Raw genomic sequence first — 21,468 nt, 5'->3', positions numbered from 1 at the left:
CTAGTGGCTACCACCAAGTGGCCATGCACCCCAACGATCAACATAAAACTGCATTTATTTCTCCACTGGGACTGTACGAGTGGACCCGTATGCCGTTTGGTCTAACTAATGCACCTGCTACATTCCAGCGAGTAATGCAGAGTGCTATGAGTGACTTTCTATTTCAAATAATGTTGGTGTATTTGGATGATATTCTAGTTTACTCAAAAACTTGGGAGGACCATCTAAAAAGATTAGAACAAGTGTTTCTCCGTCTTAGGGAGATAGGAGTAAAGCTGAACCCAGACAAATGCTGCTTTGGTCTGAAATCGGTACATTTTTTGGGTTATGTGATTTCGTCGGATGGTATCGCCACTGACCCAGATAAAATTGCAGCTGTTAAAGAATGGAAACAGCCAACAACTACAGTAGAGGTCAGATCATTCTTGGGCTTTGCTTCCTATTATAGAAAATTTGTACCTGGTTTTGCAAAAATTGCCGCACCATTGCATGACTTGGTAAACAAAATGACAAAGAAACACAGTAAGGAGAAAAAGAAAGGTAAAACACACCTGATAGGTGAATTATGGACTGATGAATGCCTGAACTCGTTTAAACTCTTGAAAAAGGCCTTGACAGAGGCACCGATATTGGGATACGCGGACTTTGACAAACCATTTCGGTTAGAAATCGACGCCAGCTCTAAAGGTCTGGGAGCTGTATTATCACAACAACAAAAGCAAGGTTTCAGGGTTATTGCGTATGCCAGTCGAGCTCTGAAGGAATCAGAGAAGAACATGACAAATTACAGCGCCATGAAACTAGAACTTTTGACATTAAAATGGGCTGTGACTGAAAAATTCAGGGATTATCTCTTAGGTGCTAAATGTGTGGTATACACTGACAATAACCCCTTGAGCCACCTAAAGACAGCAAAGTTGGGATCCATCGAACAGCGATGGGCAGCAGAATTGGCACTCTTTGACCTAGAGATAAAATATCGCCCGGGGCGGTCCAATGGCAATGCGGACGCCTTATCAAGGAATCCTTACGAGAAACCGGGTGATGAGGAAGAAACGCTGACAGGAATATGTGAGGTCAGAGCGTCAACAGATATCCCTCACGGGGTGCAAGTGATGCAAAACGGACAGACCGGGGTGGAGCACATATCCACAGAGCCCGGACATATGGACAGTAGTAATTTTAATTGCCTTAATCACAAACAGATAAGAGATGCCCAGAGAACGGATAGTGGCTTACAGCCGCTATTGAAATACGTCCAGGAACAAAAATTCCCAAGGAAAAGGGAAAGAGAACAATTTGGTCGGGAAACAAGGAAACTACTGAGTCAGTGGAACCGTCTCAGTATAAAGGATGGTGTTCTCATGCGGAGAATTCATGACCAAATAGACGGCACAATACACCAGGTGGTGGTGCCTGGACAGTTACGAGAAGAAGTGCTAAGGTTGGCACATGACAGGGCAGGACACCAGGGTCAGGACAGGACCCACAAAATATTGCGACGGAGGTGTTACTGGCCCAATATGGAGATGGAGGTCAAACGCCATTGTGAGGCTTGTGTGAGGTGTCAGCATGCGAAAATGCCAGTTGTCAAAATGAGACAGCCATCAGGACACCTACTGGCGACAAAACCACTAGAGATTGTGGCTATGGACTTTACGTCGTTGGAGCAATCATCGGATGGGACGGAACATGTGTTGGTAATGACTGATGTATTCACCAAATGGACTGTGGCGGTGCCCACACGAGATCAGACTGCCAAAACAGTGGCAAAGGTATTAATAGAACATTGGTTCATCAAATATGGCATACCAAGACAATTACACTCTGACCAAGGAAGGGCCTTCGAGTCAGAAGTAATCAACCAACTGTGCAGCCACTACGGGATCAACAAATCTAGAACAACCACATTTAATCCGAAGGGAAACGGACAGTGTGAGCGGTTCAACCGCAGCATGCATGATTTGCTGCGTACCCTAGAACCTGAACAGAAAAAACGTTGGCCGGATTTTCTCCCAGAGTTGGTATATCTATACAACTGCACCCCCCATGCCACGACCGGCTTTACGCCACACATGTTGCTGTTCGGACGGGAGGCTCGACTCCCTCTTGATTTGTTCCTAGGAAAAAGGGAGAGTATGACTGGCTCATACACCGCACTGGAATATGTGAATGAACATATGCGAAGAATTAGAGAAATGTACAGGGTAGTACAGGAAAGACTAGAACATGAAGCTCGGCGAAGGGAACCGCCGGTACAGACAAAGGACCCGCCACTCAAACTGAACGACAGGGTATTACTGCGTAGCCACCCGTTAGGCAGAAACAAGATCCACGACCTCTGGGGACAGGAGATATGGCAAGTCGTGGAGATGCCTAAAGCAGCAGGTGGCCCCTTTAAGATAAGACCCATCGATCACGCCAAACCGGATCGGTGGGCGAATATTGCTCAATTAAAGAAATATTGGAATAGGCAAGAAGAGCAGTTACACATAGAGAAACCTAAGACAATTAGGGAACCGGAAGTTACAACGGAAATTCACATACCCATCCCGAAACAATGTCACCATCAACAGAACAACCGCGATATACAAGTGGAGGATAACGGCAACAAAGAGGATCCCGTTCCTTCCAGAAGCAGAGAGACAGTAGACCATCAGATAAGTGGTCCGCGGAGAAGTTTGAGGAACAGAAGGAAGACGAAATTTTTTGTCAGCAACCATCAAGTCTTTCATGGTCGCGCTGGTATGAGAACAGACGGTTCAAAAAAGCTATAGAACTGAACTGGTGAAGGCACCAAACGAAAAGGGTGGATGTGAATTCTAGAACTGTTTTGTGTCTCAGGAAGACGATGTAGACACAGTTGATATGTGAAATAGGTATAACTGTCAATCGTATACGAATGGGACGTCGTGGACAGTGAGTGGAACAGTAAAATTTTTTTACGATTGTGCGATTGACTTTGGAGGAGTGCACCTGCCAGGCGTTGTTTGTGGTTGAAAACACACAAAAAAAAGCAGGGGTGGATGTAACTAGGGTAGGCCTAACTACTAGTTACAAATCTGATAACGAACGAGAAGCCGAGACGCAGTCTGATGCAACCGATAACAGGTGGCTTATTGGATCGGACTGATAACAATCTCAAAGCCAACGCGTGCTATTTTGGGAAACGGTACGAGAAGTTTCAGACGAGCTGTCAACTTTGATTGATGGGATGCAGATGTTTTAGTAAATCGGACGGTACGTCAGAAACTGCGACATTAGTATTCGGATACATCGATTACAAGTATCGATTACGGAAATGGAGACAAGTACGACTACGAATACTAAGGATAAATAGGAGGGGACGGCGGAGATCGCTCTCTTCTCTTTTCACCGCTAGTTGTGACAGTATCAATGTTGGTTATTGAACGGGTTAGCCGTATTGTGTAAAGAAGGACTATAGACATGTGGATTCAGTTATACGAAGCCTAGTGAGGACTGTTAGGGGGTCAGTTGATCCAGACTATTATTGAGAAGCATTCCTGTTGATTTCTTGTGTGATTATGAAACATTTCTTGATTCATGTAATAAAGGATCAATAGCGAACCTGCATCTTGAGTATCTATACTGTGGTCGATGTTGTCTAGAATGAGTGGTCAGAACTCGTTAACATTTGGCACTACAGACAATTAGGTCTCATTACATGTGGCGTGCGAGCATAGTAACTGTTGGCTCGTTATAATTGGCGTTGTCGGCAGGATAAATGTCCGCCCGTTACATATATATATATATATATATATATATATATATATATATATATATATATATATATATATATATATATATATATATATATATATAGATAATTATCATCCCTTTATTTAAGAATGTTCTTGTATTTTAATTAAACTTTAATGACTAAAAAAATTGATTAAAATATTCTTGCTCTGTCACCGGAGACGTGTGTATATGGAAAATTCAAACAAACCGCTGCGTTATAGGGCTGGTAAGTTCTACGACTCAATAAAACCTGCATGAGCCATATAACTGGTTGGTGACCTACGTACCAGCCCTATAGGAAAATCAAAATTAATTGATAACATTTTCAGCATTAAACAAACAAACAAACAGAGAAAATATTAGACACTGTAACTAAAAACACACTTATAAAAAGTCAGTGTTATTGTGATACTTAGAGCTTAACCATCTGTAAATAGAGATATTTGAGGCTACACGTAAAACTAGATCACTGCAATGACACGACCTTCGTGTAGAGCAACTGCTTGCTTATCACAATGACAAGATCTAAGTCCTATAGAGCCATTGCTCGCTACACTAATGTTCGCTGACTCCAGTCTCCAGTTTGAAGCACAACGGCCCTAACTTTGGACGAGGTTTGGTCTTAAAAGTCAGGAAACATGACACCAAGATGTATTGGATTATTTCCCCTAGCCTCTGTCTGCTTGGATTAGCAGACTTTATCAGAGCCGGTGACGCAGGGATTAAAAAAAAAATTACTTGTGTAGAATCTATATCGTCACGGTCCGGTTGACTGACAATTTGGTTCACGGAGCTGTTTTTTATGATATGACTTTTCATCAGGGAATTACGTTGTATATATAAGGGGAGTATATTCAACGGGAAATTACGTTGTATATATAAGGGGAGTATATTCAACGGGAAATTACGTTATATATATTAGAGGAGTATATTCATCTGGGAAATATGTTTATATATAAGGGGAGTACACTCATCATGGAAATACGTTATATATATATATATATATATATATATATATATATATATATATATATATATATATATATATATATATGGGGAGTACACTCATCATGGAAATATGTTGCATATATAAGGGGAGTATATTCATAAAAGAAATATGTTGTATATAAAAGGGGAGTATATTCATCTGGGAAATACGTTGTATATATAAGGGGTTATATTCATAAGGGAAGTACGCTATATATATGAGGGGAGTGTAGATACGGGGAGTATCTTCATCAGGGATGTACATTGTATGCACAAGGAGTATACTTGAATATATCTAATTACACATTTTTTTTCTTTTTTAACTTGTGTATGACAGAGTTTCTATTTCACCATGCACACGTAAAAGAACAATAAACTACATCGTTAATCCAGACCATCTAGCGATACCTATCTCGTAAACCCTACCATTTTTGCAGCCACCTTGCGATGTAACTCCGTTTTCTTTGCGTTTGTGTTTTTATGTCGTACGAGCGTAAAGTTAACATCAAACATATTACGTTCACAACCATAACAGGTAAAGACGTGATTTATACCTCAGTTCGCAAACCTTTCAACATTGACGAAACGTTTTCTAAAGGTAGATATTTTCTTTATCGAGGAATCATTTCACGTGTGTATTTATGGGTGTGCTACACATTTTTGCCTATCGGAGCAATTGCAAGGCTTATAAAAGCCTTAACGTCTGCAGTCAAAAGCAGTGTCTCTCTAAATACAATATATTTAATATTGGCTTTACGTGTAATGTATATTTTTCTTTCTTCCTTTATCCAAAGATGAAACGGTTAATGTTTATTTTTGTAACCTCAATCTTTCTAAAAATGGCGCTGTATCCCGGCCACAAGTTGTGGGTACCGTTAAGTCCCTGACATGTAGCGTCCCCTGATTGTGTGTGTGTTGTGTGCTCGAATGACAGTTACCCACTTTTTGTATATAGTGTAGCCCTTGGTTGCGTGTGTTTACATTGAGCGAGAGGTGTTCAGGTGAGGGTTGTCAGTTGACAGGTGACAGAGCGTGTGCCAGGGTGTTTGTCGGTAGGTTGGTGTGTGGGGTTTGAGAGAGGACTTGGACGAGTGTGTTAAGTATTGCGACATGATAATTCCGTATTATTTTCTTTCTTTCTTTGTATTTAGTATATTTTTAAGCATACACTTGATAATCTGTAAAGTCAATGCTTATTTGATAATTAAGTAAGCACCATAAATAGCGTTTTGATTTTGATTGATTTAAAATGTTAATCTAAATTGTTCGTGTGGAATGTTCCCCGCGATATCCTGCACGAGGATTAACTCTTATATAATCGGCTTACCATACTAAAGGGATTACAATTGATTCTTCACATATGCGGATCAACGTGACACATGATATGTACTTGAGACGTTGACTCTATTTTTTTGCTAACGTATATCAATATTTAACAATTTACTTTTGCTACTGCAAGTTTTTTGCTTATGTCTAAATATTAATACGGACATTTTATTTTGTGAAACTAAGAAGTCTATTTCTATAAATCTGCGCAACCGTCCGTCCGTCCGTCTGTTTGTCTGCAAATCGGGCCGTCCGTCAGTCTGTTTAACCTTCTCTTCAACCGACCACCAATCTGTCTACCCGTCTGTCCGTCCGTTTGTCCGTCTGTCCGTCTGTCCGTCCGTCCATTTGTCCGTCTCTGTTCGTATGTAAAACATTCTTTAGGTCGGTTGTGTAAAACATAATATGTGAAGTATACTTTAAAATATACTTTGGAGCAGTATAATATCGATTTACTTCTTTGTTTTTTTTTTTAGATGATTATGAAAAAAAAAAGGACATAGGTCATCAACAACGCCCCTGTATAGTTGGATATGACAACTCCGTCACAGGTAATCAACAACGCCCCTGTATAGTGGGATATGACAACTCAGTCACAGGTAATCAACAACGCCCCTGTATAGTGGGATATGACAACTCCGTCACAGGTAATCAACAACGCCCCTGTATAGTGGGATATGACAACTCCGTCACAGGTAATCAACACCGCCTCTACTACGCGGATACGAAAACAACGATACCCCCCGCTACTCTGATCCATATCTTGAGGACGTTGTTGCACCAAAACCTAGCAATATAAGCATGTAGCCGCCCTTAGCGCGATTAAAATACACGAAGATACATATTTATTTTTTCTAGGGTAGAAGAACGGTTTCCGATTTCTTGAGATTTTTCTCATCACTGTATTGATTTGACCACTTATAGCTGCAGACTAGTATACTATTTGCATTATTCCTTAAAGTATTATTATCATGTAAACAAAACGTATAAAAGTGTGCTCCCATCGACCGTTACGTTCAAAATGGGAACTTGACTTACTGATTACAAAATTACAAATATGAGAGTTGGATCTAAAGAGAAAGCAAATTGTTTAAGTAGTAAATTACTTCCTGTTGTAACACATTTCGCTTAAAGCGTGTTTCTCTTGTCAGCCTTCGATGCTATTAATAAACTGTTTAAACATTATTCCTGAACCAAAAATCGCAAGTTTCTAACACATCAAATGTATTAGCACGACTTCTTTACTAAAAATAAAAACAAACAAAAAAAAACAACGAAATAATCCCATACATTATTTTTATGTTTTAAAAAGTTTTATGACAGTTTTAATTGATTCCTCAATTTTTCATTAAAAACCTAATTGAAAAGTCTACAGATTGTGAATTGCGAACAGATTGAAATAGGGTAACGCCACTTAAGGACCTACTATATTGAATGTAAACGTTAAACATTTTAAAATAGTATTGCTGAAAACTAAAAAACTACAGATTATAAAACGCCAAAAGAACAAACATAATTTAAAATAAACCGGTAGTGATCTCCCCTAAACTTTCTCGAATATTCTTATATAAAACAACAGGGGATGGTAACTGGGGATATAGTTATGATTTTTAATCCATTTTAAATACTTAAACTTTTAAAAATAGAATATAATCTCATAAAAAAAACATTGCGCACCAAGCAAACGCCGAATAAAAACGCGTATAATAGTGCGCAATATTATTAGTACTTTAAAAATTTACATTAGTTTTTTGAGAAATCGGAAGTAGCGTAAATTACTACTTCCAGTCAACGGAAATTACTCAAAATTTAACAGAAGGTAGAGAATTAGATCTTTTACTTACATGTGAAATTTCATTTATCTATCTGAAATAGTACTCAAGTTATAGGCTTTTAAAAAATTCAAAGTAGGAAAAGTACCACTTCCGGTTATCGGAAATCGCTCAAAAGTTGATACGGATCTACGATTTTGATAAAATACTTATATATGAAATTTCATCAACCTAGCTGTAACGGTACTCAAGTTATCGTGTTTACACACGGACAGACACACACACAGACACACACACAGACATACGGACAGAATTGCAAAGTCCAGTTTTTCAGACTGGATTACGCATAAAACCTCTTAATTTTGATAAATCTGGATTGATAATTTTTGCCCGATTAAAATAAGTCCTCTATACTTCGGATGTGATGAAGGACTGAGGTGTAATACGGTGAAAATTGTTAAAATTTCAAATGATTTTTGTGCACGATTACAATACTTTCTCTATACTTCGTATATACGAGAAAGTAAAAAAGAAAATATTGCACATAAGAAAGATAACTTGTCCATTCTTTTAAATTTTGAATATCAAAGTTATTCTTCTTTGTTTCTTATTTTTTATACTAGTATAGTGGTCTATCGACTGCCCAGATACTATACTAATATTATACTTTCTACTGAATTTTAGATACATTTTGAAACTAGATTGGCACCAGATTACAAAATTCATTCGATGGCAAATAATGTTAATCTGAGTAAGTCACGATCTTTATGAGCAGTGTACTTTATATTGCAGTTAAACATTGTTTATTAAAAGGGGGATAGCTACGAAAAAAAAAACAGGGGAAAAAAGTGAAAAATTGCTAGAAATAATTTTTTTTTAAATGTTAAAAAAAAAAAATATGGTGAAATACCATTAAATTTAGCATTAATTTTAATGTAATTTCACCATGCTGAATTGTGAAAATTCAAAAAGATATTTCTAGAGGGATTTCATTTACAAAAACTAGCCAGCTGACTCTAATAGTGTTATTACAAGAAGGATCAATGGTTATATAGCCGATATATATGTTAGTTTATGAAATTTTAGAACTCCACAAAAGGTATTTTTCAAGATGGCCGCTGTTGCCATGGCAACCATATTTTCAAAAAAAGTCCCTGATGCTTGCTAATATTTTACTTTAAGTACCCTAACTTAGATATATACAAAAAAATCAACGAACTTTTTAATTAAGAGGTTGTTTTTTTTTCTGCAGACTACCCCTTTATTTCTCATGCTGGGAAAAAAACTTACCTGAGTATTTTATGTTTTCGTAAACTTCGGTAAGAATTACTCCTTTGTTATATTGTATCTAGCTGGAAACAAAGTACATTATTGTATCGTATTGAAAATAAATTAATGCTTATAAATATTAATTTTATAACAACAAAACCAAATCACCGGTAGTTTATGGCCTTAGACAAGCCACTAAACAAGGAAAACCTATTCCAGTTATCTACATATTTACTCAGACATTATGTTGGAACATATCTAAACGAATCTTTTGAAATATGACGAATGCATTATGTAAAGATTGATCAAATATATCTAAAGCAGTGTTTCAGGAACTTTACACACGTTATCACTGATAGCTATGGGAACCAGAGTTTCTTCCAGGCATCTCTTCTGAAATTTTTTTACCGCCCCCCCCCCCCCCGAACGAAATGAAATTTATATAATTTATACAGAAAATATATACTTTTAACAGTGTCCCCCCCCCCCCGAAAAGTCTGGAAGAAACACAGATGGGAACTGCTACACACTACAATACGAGACATTTATTAACCGTAAAAGTGGACCCTCTGGTGGTGAGTATTTAAAAGCTGCAGCAACAAAATATATTATAACAACAGCTCCATAGATATAATGAACGCAACTTGATTAAACTAATTCAGCATAGAATCATATGTACGGATAATATACAATAATCAATTATTGTTTTATAAATACATTTAATAAGCATTTGAAAAGACGGAGTTAAATTAATATTTTAAAGATGTATGTATTATATAAATTAACACAATCTAAAATTGTAGTTCATTATTCCTTTGTGTTACTAAGTAATCAATAATAAATTGGCTAATCTTTTAATCACTACATAAATCAATGCTTGTTGAACATTTTAGAGGGCTTGACCCGACTTTATTCATGGAAACAGACGAGGATATCCCTGTCATCACAAGAACCAAGGACTTCAGGATTGTGATCCACGAGCAAGGCATCATACAGTTTCCAGACGAAGAAGGCCTCAATGATATGCTTGGAACGAGCACTTTGATTGGGTTAAAATAGGTACGCCGCTCGTACATAATGCTACAATGGACGATGCTGAACTGTCAACAACATATTTTACAGAGGCGTAGCGACCCTTCCCGGCGCCCGGGGACAAACTTTCGATTTACACCCCCCCCCCCCTCAAACTTTCAATTTATTTTTCAAACCCATTTTGGCGCCCCTAAGGTCGGCGTCTGGGGACATTTGTGCCCCCCCCCCCCTCGCTACGCCTCTGCAACATAATCATCTTTTATAAAAATTACCATCCTAACGAATTATAAACAAACATTAAAAATAACGCGCTCAACGTAATCAAAGTATATACTGAAAAGAAAATGTTTACCAAATTATAGTATAGTTGTATGAATGGATGAATAAAATCTTGAAAGCGCTTATTAAGTTCTGACATGTCATGACAAGTGTATAAGACTTCACACAGGCTTTGTGTTACTCAGAAGTGTGTGTGGGGAGAGGGGGTATTGAGGGTTGGATGAGGCACTTCCATGGTTGAACACTGACTGGTTGAGTGGACGTGCTTGGGGGGGGGGGGGATGAGGGGTAATGTCGTTCCCGGAGAGATGTGTCACTGTTAAAAGCTGTCTTTCTGTCTATATCTATATTGTGTTAGTGTGTCCCCTGTCCTAATTATGTCTCTCAGCGTGTCTCTGTATGCCTGTCTGGTTTTTTGTCCGTCTGTTTTTATAAGTTCCGATTCCAACTTTAAATCTTTCTATAGACAAGATTACCTCCAGGGTTGGGAACGATGAAGCCATTAGAGTGTGCAGTGTCGCACACGATATGCAGACGTCTCATGTTTCAAATAAAATTTTCAAGCATGCCATATGCATAGCCAGCGATCCGTATCGCTTTATTCATATAATTGACAGTGCATGAAATATTAAATCACAACTGTTGTTACAGCATCGATCAATGACACTAGCAAACGAATTTGGTGACGTAAATTAATCAATATTAGCAGCTTAATTAAATATGTACCATTTTTATTCTACCGGTTAATTAACGCCTAACACCATTTGGTTCAATTGTCGTTTAACTGCATGTGCCGTTTAAAATCAAATCACAACTAACTGCGCTTTGCTGAAATGCATGTCAATGGCGCCATGCATGGTTAACTCGGGCACCTCAGGGGGTATTTCGGTTTGCAAACGCTTTAGCTAGCATGTGACGATGACGTGTAAAATCACCCATGCTTTGATTATGGGATTAGTTTATGCCATATAAATATAGAGATATGTCGTGATAAGTGTTATGTAATTTCCTAAAAGATTCGATAGATATTCTGACATGGTAAGATGTTTTGATACGTTTTCGTGATTAATGTATAATCTCCTGTTATATCGTCATACGCCACATTATGTCCTTATAAGTCAAATATGATATCAAGGTAAGTCTAGTGATATTTCCTGCGATATTGTGTCAATTGTGTTCATGTGTTTCATGCGGTGTTATATAATCAGGTATTTAAAATACTAAATGCTGAGAGGTTTTTTTTTAATTTTTGTATTACAGAGTTTCAGTTTTTTTGTTGTTGCTGTAGATGTGTGTTCAAAAACAAAATCAGTTGAGTAGCTATTATAATTTTGGCATAAAACTTCGTGTGTAGAGACGACGTATGCTAATTGAGTAGTTCTAGAATACCCAAAATGAAACACACTGCTAAGCTAGAATAATAAAGCCGGCGGTTCAGTAGCAGGCTGTAAAAATACAAAAGAGACTTGATCTTATTTTTAGAAAATAAGCAGCCATCAGAGAGTCAGCGCATACACAACGTCCCACGCCTGTGGGGTTAAATTGATCAACGTTTTCTAACCATTGTCTACTAGAGTGGTGAATATGGAGCGAGAAATGTGATGCACTAATACCGAAAACGTGTTGATGTACAAGAGCTTGCGACTTAAGGTTGGGTTTGTGTCAAACTTGTGACTACATCGTATTAGGCTGTGTCTTTCGGTGATAAAGGTGAGTGCACTATAAATAGGATAGCATATCCTGATAACATGTATGAGGATATAATACTGACATTCAAGATATGAAATCAGGATAGGAGGGGCGGTGGTCAATTGGTAGATCGTTAGATTTTTGAATTAAAAAGCTTGAGTCAGTAAGACACCCTTCAGTCCACAAAGCTCTAATGGGCACTTGACTCTCGTTAACGGCTGTATGGGCTGATGTGCAAATCACTCTATATCTTCATAAAATACCGTCTCCTTCCGATATGATTTGGAGTTCAACACGTCTGATTATGAAATACATGTATTTAATACAAAAGCTCAAGTCTTCGCTTAAATACGTTTTAAAACAAATCGTGCGTCAAATAAATTATACGATACAAAGACAGCTTAAAATAATCATACGTCCTACTCAGGGTGTGTTGGTGTTATAACGCATGAATACATATCGACGCACCAGACGTGTTGATGTGTTGCTCTACATATAAGTGCAGGAAGTATTTGGCCGGTATATCAGCACTGGTGTTGTAACACACGTAGCAGGTTGCTGTTCATTCTTGCACAAAGCCGTGAAGCGAAGCGTGACGGCATGTCTGGTACCTGTGGCGTAGAGAGAAATCTGATCCATCCGATCCTTTAATTTTAGGACGTAAAATGTGTCATAGGATGAGTTAACAGTGTTGAGAGATAATTAAACGAACTTGATACCGTCTGTTTAATTAAATATGACGAATCGATGATAAATTTTGAGTGCGTAGATTTGAAACTTGAAACTTTTGGGTTAGAGTGGACTTCAGGGGGGTTGGTAGGGTAGTGGTTAAAGTATATATCTTGTAGATCAATTTTATTAAATTGGGTGGGGTTGGGGGGTGGGGGTGGAGGGGAATGTTGTAGATATGCTTCCTGGGGCCGTCCCCTCCTTCCCCCCTCCCCCCACGAAGATATCACTGAAAGAAACTTTGCGCCCTGTTGATTTAACGTTGAACACAGAAGTGAACATTTTGAAACAGAACATAACATAAAATATATTTTAATGTTAATGTGTGTTGTGTGCTTCAACTATACCTTTTAATGCACTAGTTTGAAGCTATTGAGTGTTCATCTTTGTATGTAGGTACGTCACACTCGTATGACCATAGTAAAAACAAACAGCAACTCTGCAACTAAAACTCAACACAATGGCGCACAATAGAAGATCGTACTCCTCGGAATATGATAACAACGCAAAATACGTCTATTACGGCATGGACATTGGCGACCGCTCAAAGACAACATCACGTGACACTGCCGAGCAACTGCCACGCCCACATGTGCTGGGCTTTGACAGTGATGCCCAATCTTCCGTGGGACGTCGGGCATCGAAGGCAGAGCCTGACAGGGCAGAAAGCTACAGGCGTCCCTACATTGTGGGGTACGACTACAACTCACATGGGCACTTTTCAGATCCTTACAGCCAGGAAAGTCCAACAACATACGTTAACATCGTGAGTACTCCTTACCTGCATGGTTATATATGGCTTATATATATATATATATATGTATATATATATATATATATATGTATATATATATATATATATATATATATATATATATATATATATATATATATATATATATATATATATATATATATATATATATATATATATATATATGTATATATATATATATATATATATATATATATATATATATATATATATATATATATATAACACAACGAATCACACTACAAAATATCCCTCCCATTGAAATCCTCAATTCACGACCATCTCGCTTTTTCACATAAAACACACCACACCTTACTCCGCTAATACCTCGATACACTCCATCCAACCCAACTGACCATGTACACCTAACAATGCCTAGAAGAAAGTTTTGGGGAGATCACTCCCGATTTATTTACTTTTTTTTCCAGGATGCCGAAACGGTACAGCCCGACCAAAGGGAGATTACCCACGATGAAGGTTCGGCCAAAAAGCAGAAGAAAAAAGTTAGGCCGAAAATTCAAGGTCTTTCATATATCATTGCAAAATTTGCAGATATAACTTCCATGAACGGGCCACCATACATTGTTCGGTCCAAGTCTTATCTTTCAAAAGTTGCGTGGGCGATTTTAATGATAGCGGCCTTTGGGGCTCTGGGTTGGAACTTATCAAAGTGAGTTTTATTTTAAATCGACGTATTGTGACATATTTTATTTTAACAACCGCTGTTTTATGTAATTTGTCTTTTTTATTACAAGCTTTTATTTACTTCACTTCTTCTGTCGTCAGTCGTCAGTCTGTCGTCAGTCGTCAGTCTTGATCGAAACGCTCGATCGAAATTCGGACACTTCTACTAAACAGATACGATTCACAGTTGGCACGTGGGTCAAGACATGAAGACAATGCAATTTGAAATTAAAAATTAAAATTTTGACCAAATTAGTAGGCATTTCTATCCAACCACATCACACGCGTCATCACGTTCAATAGCGCTTCATCACGTTCAATAGGCGCACAACGGTTTTTAGTCATGAAACTCTATTGTAAATAAAAACATGTAAAGTACTGAAATAAATGTTTATAAAAAACGTTTTAATAACAAGCTTTTATGTACTAATGCACTAAAAAGTCGAAAATAAATTATAGATTACTATTTAAATAACTATAAAAAAAAGCGTGGGTCTCTTCCTAAACATTAGTAAAGGTATCTAATAGATGCTAAAGTGACCCACGCTTTTCTTTATAGTTATTTAAATAGTAGTATATAATTTATTTTCTACTTTTTAGTGCATTAGTACGTAAAAGCTTGTTATTAAAACGTTTTTTATGATTTTTTTTTTTACTTGATCACAGTTTAGTCAGTGCATGCACATGTAATGATTTTTTTTAAAAGCTGAATTACAATTCATTTCATTACTCACTTTCCGTAGATATATACATTTTCTTTATGCATCTCTACGGTTTCTTCCCCTTTCACCTCCGAACGAAATTGAAAAAGTAATTAATACAAAAATATAGAAAAAACAGTATCCGCTATCCCCCCCCCCCCTGCGGACAGTTTTAAATGCCGCTACCAGAAGATAAATATATAATAGAAAAACCGGGTAGCCTTTCATAAAGAGAAGAGAGCTAAAAGTCAGCAGAATAGACCGTGTAACGGGTACCGATGGCTAGTTTGCTAATAACACTGTAGAATCAATGACAAAGAATCCATCTAGATTTTTTATTGTTTCCAGTTCCATATAGATTATTATTATATAACAATTCTAAACTCATTAACTACTATACTTATATATATATATATATATATATATATATATATATATATATATATATATATATATATATATATATATGTATATATACATATATATATATATATATACTATATATGTAGAAACAGATTGAAAACAATGATTACACATACACTTTTATATTTTTTTTTCTTATTCCAGTATCTTCGGAAAGTATCTTGAAGAAAAAAAGATTTCAAAAGTTGATATTAAGTTCAGTTCCCTCCCTTTCCCAGCAGTGACAATATGCAACTTCAACATCGCGAGACTTTCCCAGGTATGTGGTATTTAATCTTATAATAGAAATAATGGAAAATCTTTAATCTTATAATAGAAATAATGGAAAATCTTTAATCTTATAATAAAAATAATGAAAAATCTTTAATCTTATAATAGAAATAATGGAAAATCTTTAATCTTATAATAGAAATAATAGAAAATCTTTAAGCTTATAATAGAAATAATGGAAAATCTTTAATCTTATAAAAGAAATAATAGAAAATCTTTAATCTTATAATAGAAATAATGGAAAATCTTTACTCTTATAATGGAAATAATGGAAAATCTTTAATCTTATAATGGAAGTAATGGAAAATCTTTAATCTTATAATAGAAATAATGGAAAATCTTTAATCTTATAATGGAAATAATGGAAAATCTTTAATCTTATAATAAAAAATAATAGAAAATCTTTAATCTTATAATAGAAATAATGGAAAATCTTTAATCTTATAATAGAAATAATGGAAAATCTTTAATCTTATAATAGAAATAGTGGAAAATCTTTAATCGTATAATAGAAATAATGGAAAATCTTTAATCGTATAATAGAAATAATGGAAAATCTTTAATTTTTTAATGGAAACAATGGAAAATCTTTAATCTTATAATAGAAATAATAGAAATTCTTTAATCGTATAATAGAAATAATGGAAACTCTTTAATCTTATAAAAGAAATAATAGAAAATCTTTAATCTTATAATAGAAATAATGAAAAAACTTTAATCTTATAATGGAAATAATGGAAAATCTTTAATCTTATAATAGAAATAATAGAAAATCTTTAATCTTATAATAGAAATAATGGAAAATCTTTAATCTTATAATGGAAATAATGGAATATCTTTAATCTTAGAATAGAAATAATGGAAAATCTTTAATCGTATAATAGAATAGAAAATCTTTAATCTTATAATAGAAATAATGGAAAATCTTTAATCTTATAATAGAAATAATGAAAAATCTTTAATCTTATAATAGAAATAATGGAAAATCTTTAATCTTATAATGGAAATAATGGAAAATCTTTAAACTTATAATAGAAAAAATAGAAAATCTTTAATCTTATAATAGAAATAATGGAAAATCTTTAATCTTATAATAGAAATAATGGAAAATCTTTAATCTTATAATAGAAATAATAGAAAATCTTTAATCTTATAATAGAAATAATAGAAAATCTTTAATCTTATAATAGAAATAATGGAAAATCTTTAATCTTATAATGGAAATAATGAAAGGGGTTGATCTGTAAGACAAAATAAACTATTACAATTGGACAAAACAAATGAAGCACATTTTTGGAAGTTTTGGAAATAAAGTTTTGAAGTTAAACAATACTATTACAAACTGTCTCTACACTAATGATCTAAAGAACAATTCGGAAGTAAGGATTTGAATTTAAACTACAGTGACAAAATGTGTCAAGACAAATGATCTGAATAAATATTTTGAAGTAAGATTTAAATCTAAGATTTTAGGTTTAAATATAGCATCACACATCCTCAGAATAAAATTGATGATCTAAAAGCAAAATATCTGAGCTAGGAATTACACATGACTAATTATGAGTAATGCACCATCCTGCCAATCAATCAATAGACATCATTAAGCAGTTTTTAAAATATTTGTTTCACTGCAGAACACTTTATTTTTTTTTAAACGATCCCGTAGATGTATACATTATTCTGTAAAATTTTAATTATTAGGCTTACAATGAAATGACGCATTACTTAAAATTTAATTATTAGGCTTACGATAAAATGAAGCATTACTTAAATTTTAATTATTAGGCTTACGTTAAAATGAAGCATTACTTAAAATTTAATTATTAGGCTTACGAGAAAATGAAGCATTACTTAAATTTTAGCAATAATGATGCTTTAGTAAAGGAGTTTTTATATATATATATATATATATATATATATATATATATATATATATATATATATATATATATATATATATATATATACTGATTTTTTTCAGACTTGTGCTATTATGTTTTAACTATGGCAATCTATAATGAATTATCATGGTTACAGGGGATACAACTAAACTATGTTAAAGTAGTAATAGAGCAATAGTATACATATTAGTTTCCTGGTTATATTTAGTTTTAGGTTATTCCTTATGCATTTGAAATTAAGGAATAAAAGTGTGTTTCCATTGTAACGTTTACCTATCTACCAGCCAGATAGATGGTGAACGTCCCCGGATTCTTTTTTTGGGGTTATATGCAAATGACTTACAGCCTAAATGAATGAACACTAACACAACAACACACTAGGGCTCGATTTTGATGTCTAGGGAAAACTAGTGATACTATTGAAGGTAACACTAATCCAATCTGCATACAACCTTTAATAAGCGAACACAGTTGTGGCAGAACACTAGGTTAAACGAGATAAAATATTTAATTTAGAAAATAACAAAACCCAACTTACAAAGCGTAAGAAAAAATACTATCACCGATTTTAACACTGTATAAAAATAGCCACAGGTCACACAACACTGCTATAGCTTCAAAGAATCACTTGGCGACAAGTAATATTATACTAGAAGACTAAAACAACTTAAGAAAGCATAGCACACTCAGGACTTAAGTTCTCTCACGTTCAAATGGTCAGAATCTATTGCCGGACAAAATGGACGGCCTGGTCTTAATGGACCGTTTGATCAAGGTAGACTGCCTGCGCGGACAAGTCTCTATGGAGACTCACAGATCACTCAAGGCTACTTGAGCTACTGTTCTCGTGCTGGTTGTGTTTCCTATTGTGTGACACTTATGTGGTTCTAACCACTAGGCCACTAGTGGTGTTCCTAACCACTGTGCCACACTACTCGGCAGCAAGCCGAGTTTCTAAGCCACTAGACCACTAGACACCATAGACTATACTCAGTTTCTCACCGAGTATTCGAACCTCGGCCGCCGCCGTGGCGCGCCGAGATCCTAGCCACTGAGCTATGGGGTAGTCATCTGATCCAAATCAATCAATCAGATCTTGATGGAAAATTTCTTAGTCTTAGACACCCTTAATAAGACAGTGGAAAAACCCCGGTAGTTGCACCATCAATCCATATAAGGTATTATACAATGTCAAAATAAAACATTACTGGACCTAAGTAGGTCACACCATGCTAAACAATAAATGTGTTTTTTCCTTCAGTTAAAGAACAGCACGGGTCCGCTTAAAACATTAGTAGAGGCCCTGAAACCCGATAACATGATATTATCGGTGAATTCCTGCCATCCCTTGACCAAGTAAACATTTATTTTTTTGTTATGGTACACTTAATTTGTGTTGTGTGTCAAACTTTCACATATTCCTTCTCTATTCTCTTTTGTGTAGCTCTTGTGTGTTCAACTGGATATGGGTAATTAACGAAAATAAAACCGCACATACTATAGAATTTCCTAGAGCATAACACTCCGTGTAGCCTCATCGAATAAATAGGAGTTTATACTTATACACAAGCCGTTCTAGTCAGGCGCCGTCCCGGCCATTAAAATATTAGTATCATTAAAAAAAAGAGATATGGTTTTTATTCCGGTTCATCGACCATCAATATCCAATGCTATACATGTAATTATTTTATCGCCTTGTTAATTGTACTGCCTTCACCGGTTTCATTAGTATATTTATACGACTTTTTTTTTAATTTAAAAAAGCAACATACGTTTGGTAAAACATGAATATAAAGCATTAACGCTCTTAGCTGATGTGTCGGATGATAAAATACAATTGCCAAAATATCAGTTACTTAAGAAATCGAAGGTGTAAGATGTCAATAAAAACATGTTCTTCTGGATATTTAAAATAAGAGGTGCAATAATAAGCAACCCATTTCACAGTTGTGCAAAAGTATTAACAGACTAAATAGAAACAATGCTACAACACTACAACTATACCGAAATCTACTTTATACTCTGTCCTATCTTATTTCAATCCCAGTGTATCCCAAACTTTACATGTAAATTTTTGTTTCTATTTAGCTGTTAAATAATACAAAAAAATTATTTGTTTTGATCAATCATACTGTAACCTAAATTGTCAGTGTAATTTGGAAAACTACGCTCCAACATAAAAGTGGCTATTTAAATTTTATCATCAAACTAACATGGCACATCACCCCACTTTCAAAATCTTAGTTAATCTATTTCTTTGAATGTGCCATATACTAATAATTTATTAGTGAATTTTCAATAAAAAGTGCATTTTCAGCGCAGATAATTCCATTTTTCAAACTTTAGGTTATGTGTAGATAACAAACTACAAATAGATTAGCGGAAGTTCAAATTCAGAAACTTCTTCTTTTTCTTCGTTCTTAATCTTTTAGTGTTGGGAGCGATCGAGTCTTATCTGCCTTAGGGTTTGAACTCGAGACTTTTTTTTTAATTTATCAACCATGAGCTTTGCCGACTCGACCATGCTTTCATCACAATTAATGATTGCTTGTCAACTGGTTATACGCCATTCAGGCCATTGACTCCGATTTCAGCCTGCTTTTCGTTTTGGATTTGCTTTCATAGCCTTTGTCCAACCAAGAACAAACTACAAGGCAGCAGTTATTTAATTTTGGAGTTCGAACTCGAGACTTTTCGGTTTAGCAACCATGAGCTTTACCGACTCGACCACGCCGACCCCTAAATTCAGAAGCAATAATAAAAGACTTGCTTTTTTAGCGTCGGAATGTAGGGTTATATATTTCCGGAATATAAACAAACCGCTATAAACGCAAGAACTGAACCCAAATGTAAGCTAAAAATGAAATTTTCTGCTAATATAATAGGAAACTTACCAAATCGTTCAAACCTGTAATATCTTACACACAATCTAAAACTTAACTCTAACTAGTAATCTCTGTTTGTTTTTTCAGTATTGACGTTAGTTCGTGTTTGCATGTACTTCTCACTGAAATACAAGAAAGAGTAGCGACAGTACCTCCGCCTGACTATAACTACTATGACTATCAATATGATTCTCGGTATTGGGATGAGGAGGTAAGACGTATATCATTTGTATGAAAAAGTAAAACACTATTCCCATGCACATGATAAACTAATTCTTTACAGTTGAATTTGGAGCTCCAGTTAAGGACATGTCCATTATTTGTTTTTGCACAATGACTAGAACTAAATTTTTAATATAATAGATCTTTTTTTTTTATCGCAATTGCATTTTAATTAACATGTAACTGTTTTATTGAGTAGTTGAAGAATCGTATTCATTAGTTAACTTTATCAATGGGCCGATAGATAATTAAGAAGTTGTTTCCCTTACATCGTATGCTGATATAATATTGCGCTTCTAATTGCGAATTGTGTATTATTGTTATTAGATTATTTATGACCCCAGTATTTAAATACAACAATGAAGTAGGGCCTACTCTTAAATTTTACTGAATAAAATATCATTATCGTCGTTAACCACACACAAAAATAAAACAAAATATTACTTTTTCTGTTATGTTATGTAACACTGTATGCTTTTATTAGCCTACTATTTGAAATACGTAAATGATATACTTTTAGATCATACTAAATACAATATTAACATCCGTAGTGCCGGTAAACTAAAACACGAACACATGATTAAGTTGTCTGATATGATGAATTAATGTTGTCTATCTTCCTGTTCGTTATAGAAGCACTACTACGAGATCACCTGGGAGAAAGAGAGCCAGGAGTCAGACTTCGACAATGTCACAAAAATGTTTAAAGAATATTTTCTGGAGTTAACTGAGTAAGTTTGTCTTCCATAAAACGTTTAAATC

At 35.1% G+C, this 21,468-nt stretch overlaps 2 protein-coding genes across 2 annotated transcripts in view; both read left to right on the top strand.

The window, feature by feature from the left end:
- LOC131947232 (acid-sensing ion channel 1C-like) overlaps positions 1–10,175 on the top strand; it is a 53,332-nt gene extending 43,157 nt beyond the window's left edge. The window contains exons 19-21 of the mRNA XM_059308379.1: positions 6,552–6,770; positions 9,100–9,166; positions 10,010–10,175. Of these exons, the coding sequence (XP_059164362.1) occupies positions 6,552–6,770; positions 9,100–9,166; positions 10,010–10,175 (452 nt within the window). The remainder of the gene's footprint in view (positions 1–6,551; positions 6,771–9,099; positions 9,167–10,009) is intronic.
- A 1,548-nt stretch (positions 10,176–11,723) lies between these two features.
- Positions 11,724–21,441, top strand: LOC131947231 (degenerin unc-8-like). Its single transcript, XM_059308377.1, has 6 exons — positions 11,724–11,738; positions 11,910–12,137; positions 13,242–13,611; positions 14,049–14,290; positions 15,573–15,687; positions 21,340–21,441. The coding sequence occupies exons 3-6, from the start codon at positions 13,306–13,308 to the stop codon at positions 21,439–21,441; spliced, it is 765 nt and encodes a 254-aa protein (XP_059164360.1). The 5' UTR covers positions 11,724–11,738; positions 11,910–12,137; positions 13,242–13,305.
- The last annotated feature ends 27 nt before the right edge of the window (positions 21,442–21,468 follow it).

Source organism: Physella acuta, unplaced genomic scaffold, assembly GCF_028476545.2.
Source record: "Physella acuta isolate Inbredline_101_S28 unplaced genomic scaffold, ASM2847654v3 ptg000590l, whole genome shotgun sequence".
NCBI classification, from domain to species: Eukaryota; Metazoa; Mollusca; class Gastropoda; family Physidae; genus Physella; species Physella acuta.
The sequence above is the reverse complement of the archived record's forward strand: the minus strand, read 5'-3'. Positions and strand labels throughout refer to the sequence as shown.